This window comes from Pithys albifrons, chromosome 3 (assembly GCF_047495875.1).
Source record: "Pithys albifrons albifrons isolate INPA30051 chromosome 3, PitAlb_v1, whole genome shotgun sequence".
Taxonomy (NCBI): Eukaryota; Metazoa; Chordata; class Aves; order Passeriformes; family Thamnophilidae; genus Pithys; species Pithys albifrons.
The window spans coordinates 55,727,896-55,754,841 of record NC_092460.1 but is presented as its reverse complement, the minus strand read 5'-3'; the positions used below and the strand labels follow the sequence as shown (position 1 = coordinate 55,754,841).

The window sequence follows — 26,946 nt, the reverse complement described above, 5'->3', positions numbered from 1 at the left end:
CATTGTTAACAATCATATCAGCAACCCAGAGTAACATGCAGTAACTTTTACATTGAAGAAGAGGATATTATTGAGTAAGTTTTAAAGGATTTATGAAACGAATCATGTAAATTTTTATATGTCAGTTCTATTTTCAACAACCCAAACCTTGATAAATTTTTAGTGTGTGTGCTGAGATCATTTCATGTTTTAACTTTCTAGAAAAATATTGAAAAACAAAACTTACCAAGAAGGAGTGCACACCTTGGCAGTAGCTCACAGAGTCAAAGAATGGTTTGGGTTGGAAGGGACCAAAGGTCACCTAGTTCCAACCCATCTGCCATGGGCAGGGACACCTTCTACTAGACCAACCAGCTTGCTCAAAAGCCCCATCCAACCTGGCCTTGATCAGTTCCAGAGGTGGGGCACCCACAGCTTCTCTGGACAGCCTGTTCCAGTGCCCCACCACCCTCACAGTAAAGAATTTCTTCCTAATACCTAATCTAAACCTGCCCTCTTTCAGTTTAAAACCATTACCCCCTTGTCCTGACACTCTGCTTATATAAAAATTCCCTTTCTCCCCTTTTTATAAGCCCACATTAGGTACTGGAAGATAATAAGGTTTCCCTGAAACCTTCTCTTCTCCAGGCTGAACATCCCCAGCTTTCTTAGCCTGTCTTTACAGGAGAGGTGCTACATCCCTCTAATTGTCTTGGTGACCTCCTCTAGACTCCAACAGGTCCATGTCCTTCCTGTGCCAGGGATCTCAGCACTGGATGCAGTACTCCAAGTGGAGTCTCACTACAGCAGAGTAGAGGGGGAAAATCACCTGCCTTGGCCTGGTGGACATTCTTATTTTGATGCCACCCAGGACATAACTGGCCTCCTGTCCTGCGAACACACACTGCTGGCTCACGTCCAGCCGTTCATCCACAAGACCCCCCCCAAGTCCTTCTCCACAGAGCTGCTCTCAATGACTTCCTCTCCCAGTCTGTGCTTGTGTCTGGAATTCTCCCAAGCCAGATGTAGCACCCTGCACTTGGACTTGTTGAACTTCATGAGGTTCTTGTGTGTTCACTTCTCAAGCGTGTCCAGGTCCCCCTGGATGACATCGCTTCCTCCTGCTGTGTCAACTGTACCACAGAGCTTCCTGTTGTCTGCAGACTGGCTGAGGGTGCACTTGATCTCACTGCCTGTGTCCCTGATGAAGATACTGAAGAGCATCAGTCCCAAGACAGAGTCCTGAGGGACACCACTCATCACCATCCACTACTCAGACATAGAGCCATTGACCATAACTCTCTACCTGCATCTTCTAGGAAGATCTGCTCCATGATCTTCCCAGGCACAGAGATGAGACTTACCAGTCTGTAGTTTCATGGATTGTCCTTTCTCCCCTTTTTAAAAACAAGAGTGATATTTCCCTTTTTCCAGTCACTGAGGCCTTTGCCTGAGTGCCATGACTTTTAAAATATGATGGATAGGGGATTGGCAACAACATCAGCCAGTTCCCTCAGGATTGTGGAATGCACGTCATCAGATCCCACAGAATTGTGGCTATTCAGCTTCATCAAGTTGTCCTGAACCTGCTCTTTGCTTATAGTGGGAGGGACTTCACTCCCCCCACAGTCACCCAGAGGATCAGGAACTTGAGAGAAGTGGGAAGTCTAGGTGGCCTGGAACAAACTGTCTCCAACTGAATCCCAATATTGAGCCCGTTACCACTGGTAACTCAAATTCAGGGAGCATCCCCCTCCATGGATGGCAATGCTAGATATAAAAGGTACCTTTTTTATTATTCCCAGTGGTAAAAGGTATTTTTGACCATAGTCCAAACAGTTAAACAAGTTGAGCCACAAAGGGGTAACTATGCAGAATATATTTTATGCTATTTAGGCACATACAAGCATGTTTTTGGCAAAATATTAAAAGCACATACAAAAGATAAATTATTGCAAGCTAAATCGCATGGAGAGTTTGTAGATTTTATTTGGAGTCCTGGTTTTGTGCTTCACCTTCTTCAGTGATCTCGTTTTTTGCCAAGTCCCTGGACTCATCCCCCGTTACCCACTCTCGAGGTGGTCCAAGATCTTCCAGCTGTTTTCTCTGTCTGGTTTCTAGTTCTTCCAACCGCTTGCGAAGCAGCGAAAGCTCTCTTTGATGCTGCTCCTCCTTGAAATTAATTAAAAAAAAAAGTGGCTGTATTACATTTTGCACACCTACAAGGGACCAAAGTGAGCAATAATTTCATTTTTTTCAATGAAAATAAAACCAGTGAAGTTCAAAATGTCCTTACTAGTTAAATTTTACTCATCAGTGTTTTGTGGGTATTGTTCTGACATTCATGATGAAGAGCATCAGCAAGAAATACAAGTACACAAACCTGAGCTCTCAGTAACCAAGAATCTGTGAAGTCAACCTCAGCCAGAGAGATTTTTCACCCTCAGATCATCAGCTAAGACTCTTTTAACCACAGAAAAAATCAAGAGCAGTAATACTGTGAAATAACGAAACCATGATGTGAGAACAACACCATGGTATTTCTTTCTCAGGAGCCACTTAAAGCCTCTCAGGAGAAGGACAAAGTATGGAGAACTGGATTAAAACTGCCTGCTTGTTACATTCTATAACATATCCTTTGTCTTTCAAGCACTCCTCTCTATTGTAAGGAAGAGAATATCTCTAGATATCTCAAAGTTTCCTTCTGTTCAAATATGAAATACTCCTTCCTTAAGACTAAGGTCTGTAAAGAAGAACAGTTCCAGTACCCCCTTGTGTTGTACTATTTTCACAACTTGTAATATATCACCACCTGAAGAAGAGGGAAGGACACTTCAGGCCCAGGAGGCAGGGCAGATGATGGCATTATACCAACTGGATTTAGTGCTGGTATGTTAGGATTCAGAATTATGCTCCGGAATTCATTGTGCCGACGTTGCAAGTCCTTTAGTCTCTTCTGGAGGCGTGCATATTCTTCAGAGGAGACACTCTGCCTAGGAAAGAAGAGATTTCTTATTGCTCAAAATCTTTGTTACCCCAACTCAGCAGCATACCTCTCCATGAGTGCTCTGCTGTTTACTATCCCTAGATACCAGAACTGGAAGGTACTACATGTCTGTCCAAAATCCCTCAACATATTAAGCTATCTGCTGTATTATAGATTAGAATTTACATAGAATAAATTAAGCTTTTCATACCATTCACAGAATGGAACCACAGGAGCCACATTAAATTAATTATTCAAATCAAGCCCTCCATAGGTGCTCAATGAAGAGAAAAAAACAGGACTTTAACTTTCAAAGAGGATGCTAAGTCTGTCCCTCTTACACTTTTGAAGTCCTTCTCACTTCTTTCTTTGGAAGGGATTCCTGCAACCATGTCTACTGGGTCTTTTTCCTCTCTTTCTTCCGAAGAGACAGCACTGCAGTTGTCTTAAAAGCTCTCAGCTGCCCATCCTAAACCGAATCTATTCAAAGAATTCTAGTGCTGAAAAACCATTAAATTGGACTCTGGTTACTAAACTAGGTGATATGTATCTTCAAAACTACTTCATATTTGTAAATCAGATCTTGGGCATATATAATTTTTCAAGCTAAGAAAAAGGAAAGTTAATTACCTAATTAACATCTGATTTTGTTTTTCTAGTTCTTCCATCTTGGCTTCCAAAAGTTCTATTTTTTCACGCATCCTCCTTTGTTTATTGTCATTGAGAGTCTTTCTCTGTCAAACAGATATTTCAAACAGCTCAGTTACCTTGATAGATTAGATCCTGTAAAAATGAAATCTACACCATACATGTTTCAAGCAGTGACACTTTATAGGATTTTCCTTCCTTAAGAAGAGGTGCTGTGTTGTTTGAAGGTGCTTGGATTCCAATGATGGGACACAGAAATGTGACATGAAACTGAAAGATGCACATCCACTGGTGACTTGTTGGTTAGTGACCAACTGTACTAACAAAAACTAATTGCATTTGAGAATTACAAATCTCATTCTATAAATGGCCATAAGTATAAACATGACCAAAAAAGTATGCTTCCTTCTTTTATTTTCCTTTTTTTTGCTCATGTTGACCTTAACTTTTTACAACCTTAAAAGCTACTGGTAGGTTTCATAACTTGTATATGCTCCATGTATAAAACTGCTAATTAATCTTGAGCTTTTATAAACAATTAATCTGCCTTTCCTTTCAAATTATTTCAGAAAAAGTAAGCTTAGAAGAAGAGATAAAATCTTAATACTCCATCAAGGAAATGCAGAACATCATTTGCCTAGCATCTGAAACATCATCCTCCCTAATGAAGGGGTCCACATCTTAAATAATCATAAATACACATGTGTGTGCAAAGAAAGCCTCACAAAATCTTTGATGACATTATAACAAAATTGTTGGCTGTAGTATTCTTTTGCGTGTCACTTCAACCTATTTCTATGTTGGTCTCAAAGAACCTAATATATTTAGTTATTATATTAACTAGACCACAAATAAACTCTTAACATGGAAACAATTCTAGCTGGCCAATGTAAAGCTGAAATTTTCATAAGCTGGATCATTCATAAAGGAAGAGACAACATACCTTTTTCTGAACAACAGCAGCCCGACCCAGCTTGTTCCTCAGTTGGTTGTATTTCTCTTCGTAGTCTGTGATGCACTGAGCAAGCATACGCTTCTCCTGCAGCCATTCCATACGCTGGCATTCTAAAGTCCTTTGAAAAAATCATGTTAAAAGATAAGGAGCTTATACAAAGCACTACGTTCAGTTAATGCCTTAAGGCTCTTAAAATAGATGCATCTTTTCACAATTCCTACCTTTACATACTTGAAGGATCTGATTTAAATTTGATTATGATAACAATCTAATTGTGACTAACAACATTTGAACCTGTGCATTAACATTGTTCTAGGTTTTGTTCAACCATGAGGCAAATTTTGAAAAATCATTCCAATAAGCTGCCAAACTACCCACAGAAAATTCCTAAATTCAGGTCAAACAATCCCACTGAAACACAAGAGTAGATGCCTATGCCAAATACCAGCTGTCAGAAATGCTGACAACTGCCTCCTCTGTTTGGGAGAACAGGGTGCTGCCCTATGGAGTCTATTGTGTCTTTGTAAAAGACTTGACTAGTATGTGCTCAAGCCCAGAACAAACACCAGCTCAACAGGAAGGTCCCACCAATATGGTTTCTAGACAACATTCCAGCTGAACACAAACCACCAATGGCATATGTTATCTGTTTAGATTTTTGCATGCTTAAAACATACTAAAATTAGGCTGTGTTCTCTCGCAGTGGATAGGAAAGGAGCCAGTTTCTCTCTGCTGCCTTGTTTGTTTGGGCTATCTGCATTGGAGTCAAAGCAAACAAGAACTAATTGCATATTTAATTACATTACTGTTAAAAACAAAACCAAATGTTGAGATTCTATGCAGCAGTTTTTAAGAAGACCAAGGCTTGGTATCAGTTCATCCATACAACTAGTCCTGGGCTGATGCAGTTTCACTACAGGGACTCTGAATGCATCCCATAAATTTCTCTTCACATCACCTTTCCCTTCCCCACAGTACAAGTATAAGGCATCACCCATTCTCTTGCCAGAACCAGGGTTCTGGCCACTTGGTAACTGTCACAGCTCTGGCAGTAGAGCCAGTGTGGCTTGTACCTCACTGTTGACCGGAAAGAACTACTACTTCCCAGGAACCAAAGCATTTTCAATGAGCATTGCTTAGCAGTAAAAGGATTTCAGTTGAGGCAGTGGTTAACATATTTAAGAAGGAAAAATAGTTCTTGTGCAGATGAAAATTGGAGCTAGAGAAGAGCAGAGTGAGAACATGTGAACAACTCTGCAGACACCAAGGTCAGTACAGAAGAGGCTGAGGTTTGCCTGTAGCCTGTGGGGCAGACCATGGTGAGGCAGCGGTGTCTCTGCAGCCCATGAAGGACCATGGACCCAGGAGAAGGTTTTTCTGGTAGGACTTGTAGCCCTGGGCAGGACCCACACTGGAGCAGCCTGTGCCTGAACTGCACCCTGTGAAAAGTGACCTGCATTGGAACAGTTTGAGAAGAACTGTTGCCCATGGGAGGGACTCATGCTGGAGAAGTTCATGCTAAACTGTCTCCCACAGGAGGGACCCCAAGGGGAACAGGTGAAGGACTCTTCTCCCTGAGCAGCAGCAGAAACAACAGCTGATGGTGATCCCCATTCCCCATTGCCCTGTGCCGCTGGGGCAGAGGAGGCAGAACTTGGAGCGGGGTGGGGGGGAAAGGTGTTTTCAAGATTTTCCTTCTCATTCCTGTTCTCTGAATCTGTTAGTATTAAATTTAATTACTATCCCCACTTTGAGTGTTTTGTCCATGATTATGAGTAAGTGATCTCTCCTGGTCCTTATCTCTGCTCATGGAACCCTTTGTTATATTTTCTCTCCTCTGTCTGGTTCCAGAGGAGAGTGAGAGAGTGGCTTTAGTGGGCATTCAGCCAGGGTCAGCCCACTACACCATTTCAGGCTAGCTAACAAATTAATCTTTAAATTCCAGGAAAGCATTCATTGCTATATGGAATCTGAACAAGATTTGGCTTCCTTCAGCATTTATTATCATATTCTAATGGTATGTGGTCAAATTTGTGCAAAAAAGGAAAGTGATTATTTTTAATGTTGATGAGAGGAGCTAGACAATATCCAATAACCTTTTATTTATCTCCTATCAGGTAAACATATCTAGTGGGAGAAGAAAAAAAGTATATACACATGTATACTGACTGGGTCCCTAAAACATTATCAAAGCATAACACAATCCTTAAATGGTTTTTTTCATCCTTACTGCTTAGACACTCTTAAAAGAATTGTCTGAAACTGTAGATCCTCTTACAGAAGTTTGACATTCACTTCAGTATAAGTAGAATTTCATTTTATACAAGCAGTGTAATCAATAATTTTTTAACAGATATGAATGAAAACAAACTGTTACTGAAGTTACCATGAGCAAAGCTTTCATACCTACTGCACAACAGAACATATAGCCATTTTTTACAACCATCCAATATTTCCTGTTCATTTTTCCTTTCTGACTTTATCCAGAATCTACAATCCATAGTTAAGTAATCTACATGAGAGGAACATAAGCAACATAAAAGTAAACCAGAAGAAAAAAATTACTTCTCTGTTTCCAGTTGAGATTTTTCTGCCTGCTGACATTCTTTTTTCCATCTTTCTATTATTTCCTTCAACTTCTGATTAGACTCCAGCAAATCCTTTTCTGATTGAGAAAGTGAGGCAACCTGGAGCTGCAAGTTGTGGATTTGCTACCAAAAAAATAATTATTTTTTCCATTTGAGAGGCTATACAAATAACTGACAATTCATTTTGAGATACTGAGACAATGCAAAATGGAGACAGCAACTGGCTTTAGCTTTTCATGAGCCTAATTTACTTGTCCCTTTTTGCCTTGCTTAGCAGTTTCTCCAGAAGCTTTACAGTAAATCACTATTAGACAAAGGTGTTCTATTGCATTTAAAATGAGAAAGGGAGGCAGGACTTCAGTCACTGATGTGCCCCCCAGAACTTCAGAATTTCAGCGTGAAGTCCCAGGGTGGAACAGAACTAGAGGACCACACAATATTTAGGAGCAGGGCTGTGGAGCGATCCAGGCTGTTCTCTCTCATAATGCACAATGTGTTACAGCCAGCAGTGACTGTACCATCCAGTTCACAACAACAAGAAAGAACAGAGTCTGAAAGGTCCAACCTCTGCAGCCAGCATATAGAAATTATTTCCCTTTCCTTTTCCGTTCCCCACATGGAAACTTAGATACCTCCATTTCAGGAGGAAAAAAACCAATTGCCTCGAACTTCAGGTGCACACAGCTTGCAAAGTACTTTGATGCACAGCTATTGTTACCCACTAAATAACATCATGGGCAAGCAGGAGTTAAAAAGATTGGGTTTTATTTTCAACACTGCCATCAATTGACTATGCAATAGAAATATACCTCTTTACACTAGTTTGTTCATTTATGAAACATCTGTTAAGCACTTGAAGAACCTCAGATGAGAGATGCAGTGCAAATGCAAAGCATTACCTAGAAACAATTTATAAGTCTCCATGGAAACTGAACCTCCAGTTAAATAGTGCATAACCGTATTCAATATACCAGTCTATAATTCAGCTTCGAAATCCCTGGTACCCACAAAACACATGAAGCAAAAAGCTGTAATTCATTTATAAAGGTTCAGGAAAGCACGATTGATTTCTGAACACTTCTCCTTTTAAATATCTGTGGTATGCATTTTCTTCCTCAGGGAAAAAAAAAGCCTTAAAAATTCAATCTAGTCTTCAAACACAGGATATGGTAACTAAAGGAAAGAATGTATTTCTCTGTAAAACCTTACAATGCTATAAAACCTTACCTGTTTCTGATCAGCACTTTCACATTTCCTTTCTTCCAGCTCTTTTCTCTGCATAGCTTGCTGTTGCATTTTTAATCTAAAATTGTGTGAGATGACCTTATTTTTATTTAATCAAAATACAGATGTTACAAACTAGAACAAATCTGTCTGACAAATAAATAGCAGTATTTGAGAGGCTGAGAAATATTTAACTAAACAATGATTATTATATTTTATCAATTATTAGAATTTTCATATGAATAAAACACATTGATTTGTTTGCTTTCGGAGTATGACTTTTGCTCATTTTATCATACTGACCTTCATACAAAACTACAGTGAACCAAGTTAACTCACAACCATAATAACCAACTCAGAGAGACATATGAGGGCCCCAGCTTGCCAGTTGCTGATATGGTACTATTGTGGAAAGAGAAATGGGTTACGCCAACACTGGGGCTATGCCAGCAGCCAGCACAGAGCCAGCTTTAACAAATGTGTATCGCAAAGTTATCACTTAAAAATTTCCATTGAAATTATATAATATTTAAACATTTGGATGAAAAAATGTGGGTTTCTTAAACAGTTCATTTTTAATTCTGCTCTCTTTTTTACATGATCCAAAAGGCAATTTTTTTTAATCTACTACAATGAACACTTCATAATGAAGACTTCTGTATCTATGAATAGCAAATTTTATACTGCCTACTGTAAAGAACTTGAGGGGGGGAAATGAGAAATTTGTGCTAAGATTAGAAAAGCCACACTACCTCAAACGTTGAAGTTCCTTTTTGCTAGATTCTTCTGCCATCTGCGCAGCACGTAGTTTCTCTTCATATTGATCCTTTTCAGATTGTCTCCAAGTATCTTCTTCCAGTTTCATCTTCTGTAGATGAGCTAATCTGTTCTCGAGTTCTAACCTGAGATATTATTCAACATGTACACAAAAATCATTACAAAATGCCAGAAGTGTTTAGTGGTTAAGAGTGACATTTTTAAAAGTAACTCAAAACACTCCTGTTTTAGAAGTTGAGAAGTAAATCAACAAACATACTTTTCATTCTGTAAGGCTGCAATATTGTCAAAACATTCCTCTTTGGCAGCTTGCACTTTACGAATTAGCTCTCGATCCTTTTCTACTAAAAGCACTTTATGACGTTTAACAGCTGCCTTAAGAATTTCCTTGTCGGACAGCAATCCTGCATTATACATTAAAAAAAGTTAAAATGTCATTACTGATAACAACCTGATGAAATCCAGTTTTCAAATAACTTTATAAATTCATAAAAGGGAGCCAAAAATTGCAATTCATAAGATAGAATGAATGAGGAAGGGGAAAAAAACAAAACACAACAAAACCAAGAGACACAACCTTTCTTAGTATAACAGCAGCATTGCACAAACTGCTGAAAAGTAACCATTATACTGGAATCTCTGTCAAGAAGAGTTTATTATTTGCACATACAAAAGTGATTAAACACTTGATATTATTACAGATTTAAACTCTAGAGCAATTTATACTCTGTAGTTTTGTCTGATTAAAAAAAAGTGTTCTACAATAGCTATGAAAAGGTCAAGCAAGAAAATTTTCTTTTACTGGGAAAGTTTATGGTAAACAGTAACTGGTTACCAGTGAAACCATAGTAACCAGGCTACAACAAATTTCACATTTTAATCACTTATACTACCAAATGAGGTAATTCTAAAACTATGACTGTAGGCAGGGACAAATGCTACAAATAAAAATCTTGTGACTGAGGCACCTGTGTTCACTGGAAAATAAGCCAACTTGCTCTAACAATGACTCCTGGTTATTTAGCCAGTTCAGTGATGCAAATTGAATTCCACAGCAAGTTCAGGTTAACTTAAACCTTGTCTGTATTTAGTTTCATATTTCATAGGGCCCAATATTTTTAATTTGCAACATGCTGTAAGTTCATTGTCAATACATAAAACAAGACCTTATAGTTGCTCTTAGCAAACTTAATATTAAAGCAAGTGAATAGCAATAACTTTCCAGGAAGACAAAGGTACTATTTTGGGGTTACGGCAAATCAGTGAGGACAATTCTCTTTAAGGCTGTGTAGTGCATTAAATCATCAATACATAACTAATACTAGAAAGTTTTGACCTTTTCACTCTAGAAAGCTATCTGAAGTTGCCTACATACTCAGCTGCATCAGGTAGCTTAGAACATTGTCTGTTTCCTTCAAAGAACGAGCTGGAAACGGCATTTTGTTTCACATGGCAGCCTTACCAAATTGGTATCAACTCCGTGGACACAGAATCAAAACAACAAACCAACCACTGCAGACCTTTGGTACATTATGGTTTCAAGCCAAGTGTGAAAGACTCTAGAATTTAGCAATAACAGAAACCCACATGAAGCACATGATTTAAAGCAGATTATGCTTAAATTGTGTCACAAACTTACTAATGTACATAAATGCAAAACTGTTCTGTAACTGTTCTCAACATAGCAAGTGAAATAGCAAAGTTATTTCAGATACAAAATTTCTTGTCAGATCTATGACCTAGACCAGAATTAGAAGGCGAAGCCTGCCAGGAAGTTTTCAGAGGACAAACAATTATATTTGTAACTAGAAGTTACAAAAGAAACAATTAGAAAATCATTTCACACTTTACCATCCATTTCACTTTGGATCTTGTTTCTCTCTCTTTCTACCTCACTTTTTGTTTTTGCTGCCTCCAGTTTGATATTTGTTACTTCCAATTTATGTGAATGTTTAAGTTCTTCTACCTATGAATTAGAAAAAAACAACACCAAGTCACCTATAATAAATTTATATACCTTCACTTCTGACTAAAGATCCCTCAGAGTCAAGCTAAAATAAAGTTAAATTTGATCTGCAAAGGAAAACAAAACAGTGATATCCAAAGGCAGATCATAAATTGGTCCCTCGAGTAATTTCAATTTGGTAACTACTTATAGTCCCCCTGACCTCCTGGAGTGCTACACTACTTTCTCAGAATTCAGGTCTTCATAGTTTTAAAGTGCATTTTAAATCAAATACTTCTCTACAGACACATCAAATGGCCCCATAAAAGCAGGAGCTTTAAGAACATCAAATCAAAGAAAATTACTGCTTGCATAGAAACTTTCTATAGTTTAGGCATTTGTACACAGTAATTACATGGTCAATAAGAATTAAATATCTAGACGAAAGCACTTATAATGAAAATCCACTCACAATGACAAACGTAATTACAACCTGCTAGCACACACAAGTGGCAAAAGGTTAAGAATGACATAGTACCTTATTAAGTAACTACACGGTGGATTTGGTTGCTTAAATACTGAGTTGAGAACATTTCAGGGCAACTTGCAAAGATTTAAGGTGGCATTTTTAAGGTGCAAAATCCGGAAGACAAATGTGTGCACCTGTGCTCAGGAATAAGTTTGAGTGGGTGCAGAAGTGGGTGGATGTTACTACAGAAATTAGTTTCTACTTTCCTCCCTTCAAGAAACACCACTGACAATTTTATTTTGCCCTTATTCTGGGGGTGAGCAGAGAAGACCAGTTGATACAAAAAGAAAAGACTGTAAAGATCTTCTCCATATTCTGAGAGATGACTGAAAAATGTTAACAGAAGTTTTCCCCTCCTATTTAAGTATTTGTGTGGGATAAGAATGGCACATTACATGAAGAGGCTTTAAAATAGTGGTATAGCTATATTAGGTATATTAGAACTTTTTTTTAAATAAAGGACCAAAATCAAATACTCAGCACTCATGCATGTGCACTGTAAAATTTTGAATTAAATCTGAGATTGCTAAAGAAGTTTTGGTTGAAGTTTTCTTCCTGTTTTGTGTCTTTCTTAGGTACATTATGACAAAATTAACTGCCATACTATACAAAGTGCACGCTAGTGTTTGGAAAGCATATTCAGAAAAGTAGGATAGCTTTTAGTCAACAGAGAACTTAAAATGATTTTGTAATCAGATATACAAGAACAAAGTTAGTGGCTTTACAGTTACTTCGGAACTACTTAAAGCCTCTTCAGAAAGGTAAGAAAACACAAGGGATTCAATTTGCTACCAGAACCTAACATGTGATAAAACATTATTACCAAGTACTCTCACCAGAAAGGAGGGAACAAGAGAGAGCAGAAAGCCAGTATTTACCAGGGTAACTACTTCCTTAGGTCTAGTATCCTGACTCAAATTTACACAGAGCAGTGCAAGTATTCTGCAACATTTGAAGGTCAAAAGTTTTATAGTGTTTCGATTTTTCTTGTTCATTCAAACAATCACATATGAAATTGCATAAAGGATCTGTCTCTCAAGATGTGAAACTGAGCAGTCACTGCAACCAGATAAAACTCTAAATGTGGCATCCACACCAACCAAATTATGCTGAAATACTAAACAGGGATGTCAGGTTTCTTAAGCACTTGGAGATTTTCCCTAAACCTGAAGCCTTCCAATCTTTTTTTTTAAGTATTTTTCTAGAAATTTCTCTCAGATCTCAAAAGGGAAAAAGAAAAGGAAAAGGAAAAGGATACAATCATAGAACTAAACCTCTAAGATCTGGTGTCAACCCAACAACTAAGTTACTCCAATTTGTTGCAAGACAACAGTCTACTTTAAATGGTATGGTTCAATTCCATACTGAAACATTTCTGTACAAGCTGTGCTGGCAGTAGCCCAATAAAAATGCTATGCTAATGTGACTACCTTGCTTCCAATAAAACCTCAATCTCCACAAGTAATTCCAATGCAGCTTGCTTCCTGTAGCTAACACAGCCCATTCACATTCTTTTTTAGATCTCCAGAAGCCATAGGTCCATGAAAAAAAAGGGGAAAAATTAAATTTAAAGCTCTAAAGGCTGATTGTTTTCATGAGCAATAAAATCATGAATATAAAGACATTATTTGAGTCCTGTGCTGTTTAGGAAAAAGACACAGATAATTAAATAAAAAGAGCATAACCTCAATCTTTAGAGATACTTATAGGTATGATGTTTGTCCTGCAAAGTCGCATGTTCTATACCTTCCAGCAGAAACTGGAATTTTGGAATTGAAATTCCAAACCTATTTTAAGGCACAGCAGAAGACATTTTTACTTTATTCTTAGTATAAAATATAAACAGAAAAACTTAAACACAACAGAGATGAAAAAATTATTCCAGATACCATAGAAGTACTTACTTTAGCAGTTAAGGAATTAACTTCTCGTTCAAATTTGTGAAGTTTGCTTGCTAAGACATTGTTTTGCTCGTTACTCATCTGCAGTTCTTTCTCAATTCGACCAACCTGCAGTTCAGCAGACTTCTTTTCTGCCTTGAATGAAGGAGGTATTTGTAAGATTTTTGCAGCAGGGTTGCTTCTTGCTATTAATTTGAAAGGTTTGACTGAACTAGGCTTTCATTTATTACTGACTCTTTATACTATATAATATGATATTTAAATATTTACCTTTGCTCAACAATATGTTCCTATACAACAAGGGTCTTGAATTTTACTCAAAAGTAACAACTGTTTTTACTAACACTTCCTACACAGAATCACACACATTCTCAACCTTACTTCCCAAGAGGTGAAGGTAACCTGACTTGGTTAGGAGGCAGCAGGTGTGCCTACCAGTAAATTACTGTGCTGCAAACACCAGTGTGACTACAAGTGGTACTCAGAAAGACGTCATATGTTGGCCTATGCTATTACACTGACTGAAGAACCAACATCATGGAGAGGAAATAAATTGCAATTACTGTGAGTATTATAGACCCAAGACCCCAAGCTTTACTAAATATCAAAAAGGTAATATAACCTCCAACTTCACCTTCCTTTTTCTGAACAGACCTATTTCCAGCAGGACTCTTTTTGAAATTTTCTATGAGTATTACAGCACTTTTTAAGTTGAGATCAGAGCATTTTGTACTAAAAGTACATGACACTGATAACAGCAAAAAGGAGAATGAACTATCTATCTGTATGCTCCAACTGTATGAGAAATCTAGATGAAAAGACCTAGAGAGATAGCAAGAACTGACAGGAGGACTGAGGACCACAGATGAGGAATACAGTGGAATTGTAAAAACGTACAACAGGCTGGCAATAACAAAGTTTCTCTAAGGGAGAGCAATAGCCAAGAACTAAACAATTGCAGTTACATGCTGGAGAAAGAAGAGGCACAGGCAAACAAGATGACAGATGAGGAAAAGCTTAAAGAAATAGAGAAGCATCATGCAACATTTTTGAAAAGAATAAAAACTTTACTGTAGAAGATTGTCATTTGTTTCTAACTTCAGCCAAGTGGCATCTTACTGACTGCAAATGTGGATATCATTTGCCTGTTCAGAAAGGAGATAATTCAACAGAATCAGCTGAGCTCTCCACCTTTCCAACGTACTTCTAATATGATTTTAAATCTTAAATGTACAAATTTAAATTATGGAGTTGATGGCAAAATGATCCATGACTTCAGTGACAGTATTATTCTCACTACATTCTACAAGGGGGCAATAATAATAAAAAAGCCTTACCTCCAGACACCGCATGGCAGTCTGCATCTCAGCTAACTGGCGTGCTTGTACTCTCTGAATGTTTTCTGCTTCCATACTACAACTCTGTTTTTCTGCTCTTAGTTCTGCTACTTCTGCTTCAAAAGCTTTTAATTTCTGACACAGTTGTGCTTTTTCTCTAGAGAGTGCCTCCAAACGTTTACCTTCCTTTGTAGGATCAACACTAAGCAGCTGATTGTGGAGTTCTTCTTTATCTTTTTCCAGTCTTGCAATCTGATCAGAAAAATAAAAGCTTTTACATTGGTGAGGTGTCAGGCAGCAACAAATACAGCAGTCAACGTTTCAGAAAAGAGCAGCAGTGGGCATTTAAAATATTAAAAAATTACATTAGTGCTTGCTTTCTTACTTAGAGTAGGAAAATAAAGCAAGACCAGCTGATGCAAGTGACAGACTGAATCAGTCCAATGGAAGGCCTCTAAGATGGTCCGGAGCAAGGGAACATGACATACAAGAACAGGCTGAGAGAACTGTGCCTCTTCAGCTTGGAGAAGGGAAGGATTTGCACGGTGATGGGAAGAAACAGAACAGGCTCATGCTGGAACATGTGAAATGCCAATTAGGTATCATCAAAAAAGCTTATGATGAAGGTGGCTATATAGTAAATAATTTGGCCAGAAAAATTGTGAAATCTCCATCCTTGCAGATGTTCAAGACTTGACTGAACGTGGCCCTGAGCAACTTGATGTTATTACATTTCAATATTTTAAGCAGGATTTTCTACTGGAAAGAGGTCTATTCCAACTTATATTATGATTCTGCCATTTTATAATTACAACAGAACTCAAATCTGCTGATAACTCAAGATAGTCAACATAACTGGGCCCTGTTAGACAATAAAGTAAAAAAAAAAAAATCTTTCTGTTACAAGGTAGTCCAAAAAGTACAAACTAACGTGGAGATAGTAACTAACAAACATAAATGTATAGATTGATGTGTTTCAATTAGTTACGTGGACTGAATGCAATAATGGGGGTGAAAGAGTGAGAAGTAAGGCATGTAAAAGGTCTCTTGATATTTGGAGACTAGTTCAAAGTCTGATCTGCAGCAGCCTCTTTAAAAGTTGCACCAGCATCCTCTAAGCAGCAAAGCTGATTTCTGCAGCAAAAGCCCTCCAAATGCCTTTTATGAGGAGATTCAAAGACTTACTGCATGATATGCCCAAGCCATCATTTTAGAATGAACATGTTTTTACAGCCTGCTTGTGATAAATGACATGGAAAGTTAACAAGGCTTTGAGAGAAACCAGATCACACTGTGCCCTGGGCTCAGGGTAAGTTCATTTTTAAGTGTGGTCACAAGCTGCAGAACTAGCACAAACCACCAAGGCCACGAGAGGGGTAGGCTGTAAAGCAGCATAAGGGTTTAGCTCCAGGTGGGACAACTGTTTTGTTTTTCATGCACTGCATTTGCAAACTTGGATTGAATTTGAAAGTGACGATTGCTTTGATTTGTGTCTGATGTTTGGAGTAATATATTCAAATCTGGCATCTTAGAATATATGCTCCCAGACAAATACTTAGATGAATATGCAAATGACATATGCAACACTCATTTACACTGCTGTATATATTTAAAACAAATATGCTGGCAATTTATTTAGCTACATACACTTCTGAAAGTCCAATTCTGAAATAGAAATTAATGAATTGTTTATTCAAGAATTAATACAATTGAAATTAGCTATGAAATTTTCAGTATCCTTTTGATTATCACTGTAATGATCCAACCTTAGGATCACAATGGGCACATTGCAAAATGTACCCTTATTTGCTATCAAAAATGCCCTCCTGCATTAGTTGTGACATAAGAAATCTAAAATCTGACCTTGCATTGGTTACTCAGATAACTTAGTAATTTCAAATTTCATCACAAATGTGATTTAAAAAAGCATTAAGCCAACCTACTGGCTGTCATTTACCAGAAGGCAAGTTATTCTTACATTTAATAGCACAAATGATAGTGCAACACATGACTAAACAAACCTACAGAGGCAGCTTTAGACCAAGTCACAGAAGTGTTTTGAGAAGAAAATGGAAACAAACATTATGAAATGGTGTCAAACCGACAACTCTTCAAGTGCCATCAGTTCCATAACGTTCAAGAAGCTTTGTCACCAGTTTCTGTACTACTAAAACATTCTACATACCTCAGCCTCATAGTTTATTTTCTTCTGTTCTAAAATACGAGCATGTTCTTCCTGTTGATGTTCAAATTCTGATTTCAGAAAAGTATGTTCGTAACGAAGTTTGTTATATAGTGTTCTGTATTTTTCCACTTCCTAAGTTAGACAAAAAAAAAAAGTCAGATTTTCAGATTATTTCCTTCAAATGTCCTTTCAATGTTTTTATCATATCACAAGTTATATTTGATGACCTTAATGCCTCCTTGTCTCTCCCACAGTTTCCACCTTCCCTGTCTGGGACAGCAGTACCAGGCAGAAAATGTCATACTTGCACCCCTTTCAGTTTTTATTTTCTGAGATTTTAGGAACAATTATAAAGTGGTGATCACTACTCTAAATGAAATAGAATTTCAATACTTACTACATAAATTTCTACTACTTACATTTTCTAGCTTCTGATAACGTTCTCTCATAGGAGATTCCAATTCCTCCTGTATTTTTGCTTTTAGCAGTTCTAATTTTTGAGGAGTTAGCACCTTAAAACAGAAAAGTATCACAAATAACTGGTCATATTCATTTATTTACACTGTGATAGGACAAATAGTGAGGAATAAAGTATTTAAAATATGATTCTGTTTAATTTTCTATATTTTTCTAAAGAATTTTCAGTAATAGTTACAGAAGAAAAAAAACATACTAGTGAACTAAAAATATTCTGGGAAGGTAACAGAAGGATTTAAAATGCCAGTATTTATTGGCAGAAGCAATAGAAATGTCAACCTGAACTGCCAAGAGATTTATCTCCTTTGTGGGGAAGCAGGGCACAGAAAAGTGGTCTCACATAAAAGATAAAGAATTAGCATCTGGAAAAACTTTAACAGTAAGTGAACCAACCCCAAAAAAATTAAAATAAGCAATACCAGACCAACTATTTGTAAAACATATTAGATATGTGTTCTCCAACAGATACATGGGCACTGGTTTGAAAGAAAAAAATATCAGGAAACATTCCCTGCCTCAAGCTCCCTGCAATATGGTATTTTGCTAAAATTTCTCAGGTATGGTTCATACAGCAAACTATCTACCAAGAAGAAGTGTTTAATAAAAAAACATTTCATCCACAGTCTGTGACAATCTAATTTATTCTACTTTTCTTTCACTTCTCTGTAGCCCGAAGTCCCTGTAAACTAGTCCTAGTTATGGTACTGAGGCACATCTCCTCCATTCAGAGTCTGGGACCCTTTGTTTAGATGCTTTATTTGTTTCCTAAGAATATGTCCTATATTATTTTATGGAGACAAGCAGTTACATAAAGTGTCATCCAAGTTACCTTACATACTGAGGGGTTTTTTTTGATTGGCTTTGTTTGGTTTGAGTTTTTTTAAGAAACAAAGAAAGAAGTAAGCTGTCAAAATGAAGAGCAATAAATATCTATTTTTCCAGTCACTTATCCTGACAGGTTTAGGCATCTAAGTTACCCTCCAAGGCAGATGGTTTTCTCCTTAACAGGAGAGCAAGCACGGAGACTGAGGGTCTTACACAGCACCTGACAACAGGATTTGGAAGATTTGGTTAAAAAATAAAACAATCATTTCAACACATAGCCACTCTAGAGAGGAACCATGACTCATGCTGGGTGAATTTCAAGACATCTGAAATATACCCAAACTGGGTATATACATATTACACAAACAGAAAAATATGCATGGCCCTATTACAGGACAAAAACACATATTAAGTCCTTCCAGTAAATTATCTCACCTGCATCTTCACTTTTTCCAGCTCTTGTGTTTTACCCAGCAACTGCTCTTGATAGTCAGCGAGAAGATGCTGAACTTTCTCATGTGCAGCCTGTTTTTCATCTAACAACTGCTTCAGTTCATCGTGTGATTTGGTATAATCACCCTGTAATCTGAAATAAAATACATATTTACTTTATATTTACCTTCTAAATTAGACCTTAAAGCTCAAAAATTCACATGCAGAAGCAAATACACACACCAAATAAGAACTAAGCTATAAACAGACTCTTCCTCTAATATACTGAAGAGTTATCCTATATTTACATGCATAAAAAGTATTGCCAAAACATAATCTGCAACGTCTAAAGTTACTTAAGATACTTTGAATTATTTTTCTAATATGAACAACACTCAAATCTGTCCTTACATACAGAAATAGCTAACACACAACACATACAAATAAATCCCTTCCAATGTTTAGCTTCACATTTTACAGCTCAAATGAAGAAACTTGTTCAAATTGATGTACCTTTGATGTTCTGCCTTTAAAATTTGGTAATTTGCTTTATGGCGTTCACTTCGCATTCTTTCATCTATCAGAAGTTTTAGTAATTCTCGTGGATTTTCTGTATCACCATTTCCAACCACAGGAGGAAGGAGGCTGCCCAAATCATCCATTTTATGATGACTATTCACAGTGAGTATGGAGAAAACAAGATTAAAATTAACATATAACTCACTAATCCACAACACAATTCACTCTTTCTCCTGACATCTCAGAAGATCAAGACACCTGAATATGTAACTGGCATTCAAGTACATTCACAGTTCAAAGGTTTCACATGTTGCTTTGCTTTAAGTGCAGAAGAATCCTGGTTCTGCTGTAATGCACGTTAGAAACCTTTACTGAAAGTGCAGCTCTTGCCTGCCCTGAGAAGTAACAGCCCTTCTTCCAGGGGCACAGAATAAACTTAAACATGGAGATCATTTGGGTCAATACAAATAAGCACAAGCACTTCTATCTGACAGATTACAGGAAATGTTATTTTCCCTTACACTATACACTGAGACTCCAACCATAATGCTGGTAATGTCCCAGCTGTGCCTTGTTAGTCAGAGTTCAAGCAGAGGCCACAGACATCAGGCACATACAGCTTTTCCTGCTACTTATTAAAGTCAAAGTCTGTCACACTATCCTTACAGGTTGTACTACTCAATACACCATCATTTCTGCTGGAAGAACAGATAATTCTCTCTGTTGAATTCCTATCAAGCCCTCTCTGGAGAAGAGTTATGGTTTCAGGGACAGCCTGGCAGACACCGGCCTGCAGTTCAGTCCTGAAATGTATCATTGACACAAGTCAGTTCCTTATTTTCAAAGTTCATCTTGTGGTTTCTTGTGATCTTTCCAGAAAGAGTTTTGCAAAACATGACAACATCAGACTGGTGTGAGGGAAGCTGCAAATTGGCAGTCGCTGAGAAATGAGGAAGTGTCCTAATGTGCTTCATAAGTGCTTTTCAATGTTAGAAGCAATGTGGATTAATCTGATCCTTACTGACACTTCTACAGGATCTGGGGAGGAAGGACTGGAACTGAATTTTAGGGAAGTAACAAAGCTTTGAAACCATCCACTCTGCCATTTTAGCTTTTCCCATGGCTGGACCAATGCCTAAGAACATCATGGCTGCAGTACAAAGTGTACCTTTGTAGGAAATAAAACTCACACAGAAACAATGTTAAAACTCTGGCATTACTGTGAATACCTCACCTTCTTTACAGGCACAGCAATTTTCTACTATCCCACTCTTCAAACCTTTCATGGATTTATATATTAAACACTTAAAATTTGATTCTATAAACCCCTGAGCTGTAAGCAAGATGAACATCTATCTTCCATACAGAAAAACAAATATCACATGTCAGTGCCCATTCCACTAAAAGACATAATAACATCAAGAAAGTTTTATATTTATATTTTCTTTCAGTTTTTTCTTTCCTTGATCACTAAGATCGGAAAGGTCAGAGGAAAATCTAACAGAACACTTAAAGCACCAGTAGCAACTTTGTATTCTCCTTTACCCAGATTTGCTGAGAGAATGAAAAGGAAGAAATGAGAATAGAAGAAGATATCAGAATAAACAACAGTATCCTCTGTGACTGTCCTAGATGCACAACCAACTTCAAACAATAATGACGTAAGTTCTGAAGAACCTTTTAATCAATACAGTCTCTGTTTTTCTTCCTGAACTTTGTGGTTGTTAAGAAACTATAGACAACAGCAATTTCCAAACTCTATAATATAAAGGCATTTTCAATGGTTAAAACCAACAGCTGTATGAGGAGAACTGAACAGCGATGCCAAGGACAGTAAATTACACAAGACGACAGAAAGTTCTCAAACACAGAGGAAACCCAAGGCAGGAGGTCTCTAAGAATTTCTGAGCATATCAACAGCATCAACATGATCACTGCTAAAACAAACAAAACCAACAACCAACCAACCAAAACAACCACCAGGCAATAATACTTTTCTCTGTCTCAAACCTTTGCTTTCATAAGCTACAGATACTGAACATGACTATCAAACTGTAAGCTAAAGTTCAGAATTAGGAACACAGAATTTAAAGTCACGTCTGAACCCTGCTGCTCACTTGAGTAAGTATTTCTGAAGTGGTATCACAGATCCAAAGACACTAAAAGAACACTACATTTTCTGAAGGCACGTCAATTGAAAGATAAACAGAAATGCAATCTTTTGTACTCAATTCCAAGCTGTTGCAGGTGAGAAGTACCATTTTCCTCACAGCTTTGGTTATGACTAAAAGTGCACAAATTACAAAGCAAGACACACCTGGCCATGTATTCATATACATGAACACCTCATGAAAAACCATAAAGGAGAGAAGAGAGGGAGATAATTATAGCTTGTAAAACAATGGTTTCAGACTGCAAAAACCTAAGCTGTATGTATTTAAGGAAACAAAACTATTTTGGCTTGCAGGGACATCTAGTGGCAAATTTCATGATTTGCATGTCTGGTGACAGGTGTGAAACAGATTTTATTACTTCATGAGAGCTCTTTCCTCGAAATCACTGATAGCAACTTGTAACATTTAACCTACTCACATTCTTACAAATAAAAAACCTTTTTGGTTTGTTTAGTTTGGGTTTTCCCCACCAAATCCTAAAATAATTTCTGGCAGTGAACTGTCAATACTCAACACCATTTAGATCTACAAACATTGTAGAATTTCTGCTGTGCTAATGACTTGCAGCACTTTCTCATAGTCAGTAAACAGACCTTAAATAATCTTCAAAATTACACAAAACTACACCCTCAATTTTTGAGAAATTCTTTAAAGGAACACTAGGTTAAAATGTCTTCCTCTCCTAGACCTGTTCAGATAGAGACCCATAAAATATGTTTAAAGAAGCTGAAATCATATATTATCTACAGTTAATTCTACACCTACATATTTGCCAAATTTTATCATGCTACTGAACTGCAAACTTGTATCAGTTGCCCTGAACTCATACTATGAAACCTTAACACCATTTTCCACAGGTACACATATCAAAGGTACTGGTACAGAGTCCTGGCACTTAGGAAATGTGTGCTCTGTAGGTAAAATAGCAATATATATTGTAGAACAGCTAAGTGAAGTAACTCAATTACATTTTCAAGAATCATCTTTGGTTTGCCTTTCTTCTCCAATTATTTATTTTCATACAGAGAGAAACATCGCTGAATTACCTACTTCACATCTCTCCTCTTTATATCTAGACATCATAAAAGGGCTTTTTATCTTTTACAAGATTTTTCAACTTTTTTATTTTAACCTTTTGTTTGCTACGAACCCTTAAAATAGTGAGAATACTTGAATTTAGAGAAAAATATTATTACATCAATATAATTTTATTTCTTTATATTACATTTTTATGGTATTTTATTTACAACAAGGTTTTCCACTCACTCACCTGACATAACTACATGATATGACTGTACCATGCATTGGCAATTCACCTGAGTGCCATACATATCTCACTCACAGCTCTCCTTTCCATATCGCAGTCACACTTAAAACACTTAAATTTATCATGTGTGAAGACTTTTCAACAGTTAGATGATACAATGAATATAATTTTGCAACTATAGATGAGAAAATATCAGTATTAGCCTTGTCCTGTGTTTTGATTAAGCATGAAAAGTCTCAGTAAAATCTGTGGAAGTCAAAGACATGTTTCCCACAATGTATGACCTAATTCTTCTGCCTGCTTCTGTCAGAACTCCAGGTCTTTTTATATGCTTATTCTTTTTTTCTAACTGAATCACCCAAGGTCTTGTGAAACAATAAAATGAAAGAGTGAAACACTCAAAGAGAGCAGAGCTTCAGAAAGCAACTTCAACCATCAGCCCCTTCTCATCCCTGCTCAACAGTGCACAGTAGGACTAGATAACGACTCAATGAAAAAACGTAATGCAACACCAGAGCTCTCTGTCACGGAAACAGGAGGTTCCACTCCTCATTTCTTTATCCCCATTCTCACATTTGTCACTCATCAGCCCCTTCCATGAACTGTTTTCACTCAAGAAGCCAACACACTCGAAGAAGCAGACAATGCTTCTCACACTCAATGGTTCTTCTGTGAGGTCAGCGAGTCACGCTCGCTCATGGAAAAATCCAGCAAGCTACATCATCAGTGAAAGTGGACAGCTGGTACTGGTGAGGGGAAGGGAACAGAGAGCCAAGTGAGCAGCCAGGAGGAGGAGCAAGCCTTTCTCCTTTTAGGAACAGAGCACAGTCACAGCATGAGCTCAGTCGTTCACAAAATCACAGCTTTGGACTAGACATGCAGATTTCAGACATTTAAAGTTAAGTGTAACACATTCTATCTTAAACAACTATGCAATACTCTCACGAGAGGTCAGACTTACCATGAGCATCAAGTGTATAAAAAAATTCCCCCTAAAATTATATATAATTTGAGAAATATGATAGCATGCCTTGTATTACTTTAACCTAACAATCCATCCTCAGCAACTTGCAATAGCCAAAACAATCACCTTAAAAAAGATATATATATATATATATGGAGGTAAAAACATTAATGAGAAAGATGAAAACCTTTATTATAGGAAGTTCCTAATCTAGATATTGCTCAGATAATACTGTAGAGAATCCAGTGAAAATAAACATGCCCAAGTGAAGAAATTTTGGAGAATATCTGTATGATTTCTACATTACAGAAGACATCAATCCCATGCAAACTACTATCACTCTCTCCACAACACTGTTCAAGGTATGAGTTTCCATAACAATTAGCCATACATTATTTCAGTGTCCATCCCTATATATGGCACATGGTACCACCCTCTCAATTTCTGTCTTATACTACAGATAGGTAACTTATTAGGTGAAAAACAATGAACCAGGTTGCCTCAACTCAGGGTTAAAATTTGTGCTTCAGCCACATATCTACCAAGTCAAACTCACAGTAGTTACTGATCAAAGTGAAATTTTGTATGTGAGTTACAACTGGTAAATTTAGTTATACTCAGGAGCAGCCAATCTACACATGCTGTGTATGTGTTCCACTGTATTTTCATTAAAAGAAACTTTCAAATACCTCACTATAACCTCAGAGTTTTGCTCGGGGATATAGATGGCTGCTTTTCACAAATAGTTCTAGTACTACTCTTCTGAAAAATCATACCCCTTTCATACTGACTTAAAAATCAAGATGTTCAGGCAGGGCATAGGTTTCACTTTAGTATATGTATACCACAATAACTACAGCCTTGCCACCCTGCCACCCGATCCTGTCAGATCTCAGAAGCTCAGCAGGGTCAGCCCTGATTAGTACTTGGATGGGAGACCTACTGGGAATACCGGGGGCTGTAAATTCTAATCCTAAGGACTTCACTGTCACTGTCCAAGCTCGCTTGGCCATGGTAGATGAACCTCAGGAGCAAAGGGTGAGGCCAGTTCTGCACACGCTGTGCCCCACCTAAAAAATCCACTGTGCAGGCTGGAAGGGCACACCCACGTGGGGAGAGCCCTGCCCAAATCTTTATTTCGGAAGCCCAGCCATGACGATGTATACCACACCTCCAGTACGCAGAAACATAAGTACATACACCTACAGTATGTGGATGAAGGTCGTGTGAGAAGTCAACCATTAGGTCACCATTACCTTTTTACTGTTACTTTTCCTGACTCATGGACATAGGAGCTCAGTCAGCAGAACGCTAACACGGGTGCCACACATCAAGAAAAATCATCATTATCCCCAAACTGCCCGTGGCTGAGGACCGCTGGTGAAAAGAAGAGCAGGCAAACATAAGGACTGGAAAGCCTGGCAGCGAGCGGGATCTGAACAGCTTGCGCAGGGCGATTCCGAGCCCAGCAGCCCCGGCCAGCCCACAGATGCGGCAGCCGCTGCTCCCGCCGGGCCAACACCAGGCACAAGCGCTCTTGGGCGAGCTGGGGCCTCCGGGGGCGAGCCGGGGCCTCTGGGATCTCTGCTCCGGCGGCGCCGCCACCAACGGGCGGGGGAGCAGCGCGGGGCCGCGGTGGAGCCGAAGGGCCTCCCCGCCCGCCGCGACATGAAGCCCCATGCACGCACACAGACCTTGGTCAGGCCGGCGCCCCTTCAATGCCCGGCCTCATTCCCACAGCCCAGCCCTACTCTCACCGGCAGGCCCCACTCGGACAGCCCGGCCCCACGTTCACACGCCGGCCGGTCGGCCGCCATCTCACACCGCGGCCCCCGGTTCATCCCCATCGCGCCCACCACCTCACACCCGCCCCCGCTGCCAGCCCGCCCGGCGGGGCCGCTGCCGCTCCAGCGATTTAAAAATGGCGCCTCTCACCTCCCGCCTGCGCCACCGCCCCGCGGGCGAGCGCGGGGCGCGGGGCACCCTGGGAGCGTTGCCGCGGAGACGGCCGGGGCATGGCGGGCGGGGCATGGCGGGCGGGCTCTCAGGGCGCGGGGCACAGCTGGGTCGGGCATGGCGGGCGGGGCGCAGCCAGGCGGGCCCTCAGGGCGCGGGACAGGTCCGGGCGCTCCGGGCACTGAGCTCTGTGTGAACGCGACTGCTGCGAGGAGCTCCGATACTGTAAACACAATCCTTCTGCTAAACATCATCAATTTCCCTCTAAAACCTGGCTGAAGAGGGAGATTGAACGTCCCCTAATAAACGTTAGCAATGCTTTAATTGGAATTAAAATTGTTTTCAAGGAGTGTGTTGGAAGGTGGTTGTTGCTGATAACACAGTCCCCGTGGAAGAAGGCGGAGGGGCAGGCCCAGCGTCCCGTTTGGCAGCGGCGGGGGCTGAGGCAGCAGCAGCTCCCCGGGGGTGAGCTCTGCTAACGAAGAGTCTGAACACACCACGGGCACTTCCCCAGCTGCAATGCCAGCAGTTGGGTGCTCGCTGCACTGTCGGCCCGACCGTGCAGACGGACACCGCTCGGCCATTTTGCGTGTACGTTGTGCTTGTTGTGATGATGGAGATGAAGTAACAACAGTGTTCCATCTCTGCCAATGTAGACGTATAGCATGGGGTGGTCCCGTGGTGTAAAGGAGAGCACTCTGGGCTCTGAATCCCAAGGACCTGAGTTCGAGTCTCAGTGGGGACCATCCCCTGGCAGTTCAATGCCTCCCTGCCATCCCATCCTGTCAGATCTCGGATGCTCAGCAGGGTCAGCCCTGGTTGGGTACCGGATGCTGTGACAGTCCCGAGGACTTCCCTGTCACTGTCCAAGCTCGCTCGGCCGTGGCAAATGGACCTCAGGACTTAAACGGTGGGGCCAGTTCTGCGCAGGCTGGAAGGGCACACCCACGTGGGGAGAGCCCTGCCCAAATCTTAGTTGTCGAAGTCTGGCCATACATGCAACACACCTGTAGCTCAGTAAATAGCACTACAGAACACTGCACTGAATAAAAATTTACTTTTTATTAAAAACAGATTTTGATCAAAATTTTTTTCTCCTTGTGCAGCTGCATTAACAGGAATGGTAGCATTGCACAGATTGTTTTGGGGGGTCTATTAGTGTCCATATCAGGATTATATAGCTATAGTCTATTGGAGAACAATTAATTTACATGAGAAACATGACACTAAGAATCTTGATCAATCAGTGTGAGCTCTGCAGGGGACATGGCAAAAAAA

General features: G+C 39.2%; 1 protein-coding gene across 2 annotated transcripts; it reads right to left on the bottom strand.

The window, feature by feature from the left end:
* Positions 1-1,784: 1,784 nt before the first annotated feature.
* CEP83 (centrosomal protein 83) lies at positions 1,785-25,712 on the bottom strand. 2 transcript variants are annotated; one of them, XM_071552080.1, is made up of 17 exons: positions 25,648-25,712; positions 24,969-25,089; positions 19,302-19,460; positions 18,792-18,942; positions 17,474-17,566; positions 17,055-17,186; positions 14,870-15,121; positions 13,536-13,667; positions 11,009-11,123; positions 9,417-9,561; positions 9,133-9,282; positions 8,384-8,459; positions 7,134-7,279; positions 4,557-4,686; positions 3,596-3,699; positions 2,792-2,972; positions 1,785-2,151 (listed from the first exon to the last, which is right to left on the bottom strand). In XM_071552080.1, exons 3-17 carry the CDS (start codon positions 19,448-19,450, stop codon positions 1,966-1,968), a joined length of 2,142 nt encoding a protein of 713 aa, XP_071408181.1. In that variant the 5' UTR covers positions 19,451-19,460; positions 24,969-25,089; positions 25,648-25,712; the 3' UTR covers positions 1,785-1,965. The 2 variants fall into 2 exon arrangements, with proteins under 2 accessions (XP_071408181.1, XP_071408182.1); XM_071552081.1 differs by lacking the exon at positions 24,969-25,089 and having other exon boundaries at positions 25,648-25,676.
* Between the last annotated feature and the right edge of the window lie 1,234 nt (positions 25,713-26,946).